Source organism: Plasmodium inui (assembly GCF_000524495.1).
Source record: "Plasmodium inui San Antonio 1 unplaced genomic scaffold supercont1.17, whole genome shotgun sequence".
NCBI classification, from domain to species: Eukaryota; Apicomplexa; class Aconoidasida; order Haemosporida; family Plasmodiidae; genus Plasmodium; species Plasmodium inui.
Genome location: NW_008481851.1, coordinates 79,845 through 84,008, shown reverse-complemented (window position 1 = coordinate 84,008; position 4,164 = coordinate 79,845). Strand labels below are relative to the sequence as shown.

General features: G+C 38.2%; 1 protein-coding gene across 1 annotated transcript; it reads right to left on the bottom strand.

Annotated features, from left to right (window-relative positions):
• Positions 1 to 1,717: 1,717 nt before the first annotated feature.
• Positions 1,718 to 2,331, bottom strand: C922_03745 (hypothetical protein; the record flags this gene model as incomplete). The annotated part of the gene is made up of 2 exons (XM_008819334.1): positions 1,718 to 2,021; positions 2,252 to 2,331. 2 exons carry the CDS (start codon positions 2,329 to 2,331, stop codon positions 1,718 to 1,720), a joined length of 384 nt encoding a protein of 127 aa, XP_008817556.1.
• Positions 2,332 to 4,164: the final 1,833 nt, after the last annotated feature.

Below are 4,164 nucleotides of genomic sequence, written 5' to 3'. Positions count from 1 at the left end.
GGAAATAAAAATGGCCAACTTGGTTTATAACATGTGTGGCACATTAAGGAACCTGTTTTTCGAAAAAGGGAAATGTTTCTTTTCTCCTCGTTTTTTTGTCATCCTTTTTTTGTCACCATTTTTTTCTCCCATTCGGTCAATTAGCCCCAGTTCAAATGCGATGCAGGAAAAATTGCAGAACCGATACGTTGGTACCGTTAGACATGGAACCCCCCACGCCGCAGCTATATTTGTCTAAAAAGGAGAAAAACATATCCCCTCATATATAGCGCGTACATGCGCGTATTTTATAAACTCTTCTTTGAGCTTCTTTAACAATTCAAAAAATGGAGTAGCGAAAAAAGCAGAGCCCATGTAAGCAAGTGAAAACAATTGCGTTTCTACTAAAATGGAAATGTGGAAAGGGAGGAGTGAATTATTTATTTATTTTTTCTTTTTTACTTTTCTATTCATTTATTTATTTTTTTCAACCTCTTCATTATATCTGCCATTTCTTCCATTTCGACCATTCCTGCCATTTCTTCACAAAATTAAACACACAGAATTGGTGGATTCCATGAGGAGAAAGCATAACCATAGTGACTCTCCCTACATGTATGTGTAAATAAACGCTCGTGTGTACCCTGTTAAAGATGCTAAGCGGATGGCGCATGTCACTATGGCTCAGAAACGGCTTCAAAAGAAAAAAAAAAAGTATGTTACAGTTATGCTTACAAATAAAAGTACATTTTTGGCTTTCGAATGCAGCACTTTTAGAGAGCCCCCTTTTCGATTTACTGGTTTATATAACCGACCACGTGACGTACAAAATAAATGCGAAATTGTCATCCCTTTTTTACATGCCTCAATAAAATTCACAAAAGAACGTTGTTGTTGTTTGTCCCATCGCTAAATGGGCGCATCCTCAAGGGATTATCTTCCCCTCTGTAATGACAGTCTTTCACGTGATACGCCATTTGCTATTCCTAATTCATTACGCACAGTAACATATTTGTAAACCGCCGGCGACATAAGCATAGGTATATACATATGTGACCTACTCATTTCAGCCCCTCGAAATGAAATGGGCGCTATTTATAAAATGAAAAGTTGTGTGTATGCTTATATGTTCATATCTTTACAGGTTTACATGTTTTTTTTTTTTTTTTTTTTTTTTTTTTTTTTTTTTTTTTTTTTTTTTTTTTTTTTTTTTTTTTTTTTTTTTTTCTTTTTTTTTTTGTAAGACCTATATCCTTTTCTTAAACAATAAATGTGGAAGCGCGCAACGGGTGTGCAAAAAATAATGGTAAAATGCACTGGTGAATGAGTGGTTATTAAAATGAACAACTGGCATTTAATTATTAAATTTGTTTCTTCCAAAAAAAAAAAAGAGAAACGAAGGATAAGGAAAAAAGGCGACGATAAATAAACGAAAGCGCGCAAAGTAGGTTAATCGCGCAAAAATGACTTGGCAAAGTTTTCGTTTATCTCAACTTGGCGAAGTTTTATTTTACTTGAACTTCACGGTGGAATTCGCCCTCCTCCGGTACTCCGTCTGCGCTGCCGGTTAACCTATGCAAAATCTGAATAAATCGTTAAAAACTGCAGGGGAAAGGAACAGGCAAATGCGTTATAAAGATTACAGTGTGCAAAGAAGTTGCAAAATTGTAACATTGCGAACACATGCTGTGTTGTTACGCCGTATATAGTAGCTCTGTTGGAGGTACAGCCTATATCATCACACAAATTTTAACGGCGTGATGGTGAAAAAAAAATTACTGAAATATCCCCCACTGGGCAAGGGAAAAAGGTGGAAGCTCCTAACAAATTTGATTGGCTTATTCTCCTCAATGATGATGTCGCCACATACTAAAATTAAGATCCCGTTATTGGGCGTCGGCTGAATATCTAGACTTAGGCATTTGTGGACAACGGTGGGTGGCAGTTTATTCAGTCGCTCGATTATCTGACTTGTCCCTCTGCACTGGTCATTTTCGAAGCTCATCATGCTGATGTCTTTGTAAAGTGCAGCCAGTTCGTTTCTGCGGGGGGTGGCGCCGGAAAAGGATGCATGTGTATAAGCGTAGGTGAAGGCATACATGTGCACAGGATAGTATATGTATGTACATATATATATATGTGGATGCATGGGGGGATTTCGCGGAGCTATCTCTGCACACTTTCTTCATCTTTTTTATCCTTTTTATTTATTTTTTTTTTCTCCCGTTTCCCATCTGCACGACGCCTTCATCGCTCAGTTCGATAAGCTAACCTTCCCGTGTTGAATAACTGAAAGTAGTGGTTCACGAACTCTTTCCCTATCTCTTCGAACTGAGGATTTAGCATATCCATTTTTTACAAGAACGGGGGGAAAATGATAAAAAAAAAAAAAAGTTCTTAAACGTGTTGGGGGATGGTATTAAAAATTGCCCAATCGAGAAAAGTTAAAAAAACTGATTTTCTGATTTAAATGATGTTAAAAGTTTCATTAAGCTCGTGGGACAATACATACGTATGTAACAATACATGTGATACAGGAACCTTATTCCTTTTCGATGTAGAAATAAAAAGCTTGGATGTTTGGCATAAACTGTTTTGGTGTCAAACAGGTGGGGTAAAGGTACGCGATGTTTGTTTTTCTACCAGTTACGAAGTGTTCTCTATTTCGGAGGTGCTTTCGTTACAAGTTTTTTATTTAAAAGGAGAAGTTTGAAATGACGATAAAAAAAAAAAAAAGAAAAAGAACACGTAATGGAACGTGTATGCATATACTTATCATATTCGATACATTACCTTCAACATTACGCAGTTAATTTTTTAATGAAAGCTCCAATAGAAATATTAAAGTGTTAAGCGAAGATTCTCAAAATGGAAAGGTGTAGAGATGATTGCTTTGAAGTGTTTTTTTTTCCCCCACGGCTAATATGTATATAAATGTAATATAGTGTAAAATGTAATACCGAACAAATAATATTTTCGTAGGTCCGTGGGTGCTTCTTCTCTCCCATGTGCGTACGCACGCGTTCACGGGAAGGGCCAAAGTGTCTCTTTTTTTATTCTGACGCAGCCGTAAGTGGGCAAAACTAAGCATATCTTTTGCTGCGTATCATTTCGTACCCAGTTTGTGGTACCAGTTTGTCGTACCAGTTTATGCGCTTTTACTTTTTCCCCCACTCGCTTGAGTAGCGTTAAGGCAGAGTCCCCCCCTAACCATGCGTAAAGGCTCGGTGGACCTTTTCAACTGCGCTGCTTAAGCTTTTTTTTAACAGACCCATTCAAATAACAAGCGTATATAATTTTTCACAATTGTAGATTCGTTTTTTAAGTTTTATGTTGGCCTATTTTACTGGGCGACGCCATCGCTAGGGTAAAATGTGTCGGAACGTTCCCTCAGTGTTAGAAGGAAAAATGAAGATTTGCCTCGTACGGAAAGAGAAAGTATATTCAAATGAAAGCGAAAAAATTGCAGTTTCGACAATATTTAAACCAACATAGATCCAGCTAAACGAAAATAAGTGCTGCTACTCTCTATATAAATGAACAATCCTCCCCACTCTTTTCTTTTTCTTTTTTTTTTTCTCCCCCTTTGGCAAATGTACCAGTTTAACCTGTCGCAACAGAACCGCTGTGGAGCGTAAGGCGGAAAAAACGTGTACATGTATGTTCACCCTGCTGGGACATTTCCGCAAAAATGTGTTTTTCTCTCTACCTAATTTTGGAATCCCCCCTTGAAAATATATTCGTGGGGTTACGTGTTTTTTTCCACCCCCGGCAACTACCCACTCATACAGAAGGGGTAATGTCAAGTGTTCCCCTCTGTGGCCCTGCCACATTGCGTACACAGGAATGCAGTTCCTTTTATTATTACAAATTTATAGTGGTTAAAAAATAAACACATTTAGAGAGATCCGGCTTCTGTTCGTCCTTACCATCCCCGTTCGGCACAATTAGCAATATGTCCTATCCTCTTAAGGCGCTTCATCCTACACAAGGTTTGCATTTTCTCCGTGGTGAAGAAGAACGTCTGATGCGTTGAAAAGGAGGCATATGATGACTGTGACTTACCGCAAAAGTCTCCCACAAACGGAACCACTTAAGAAGATCTCCTGCGTACTACTTTATCATTATCCGCACGATGTGGCAGTAAAGCGCCATGTTGCATCCCTCATTTGACTTATTCGCCCA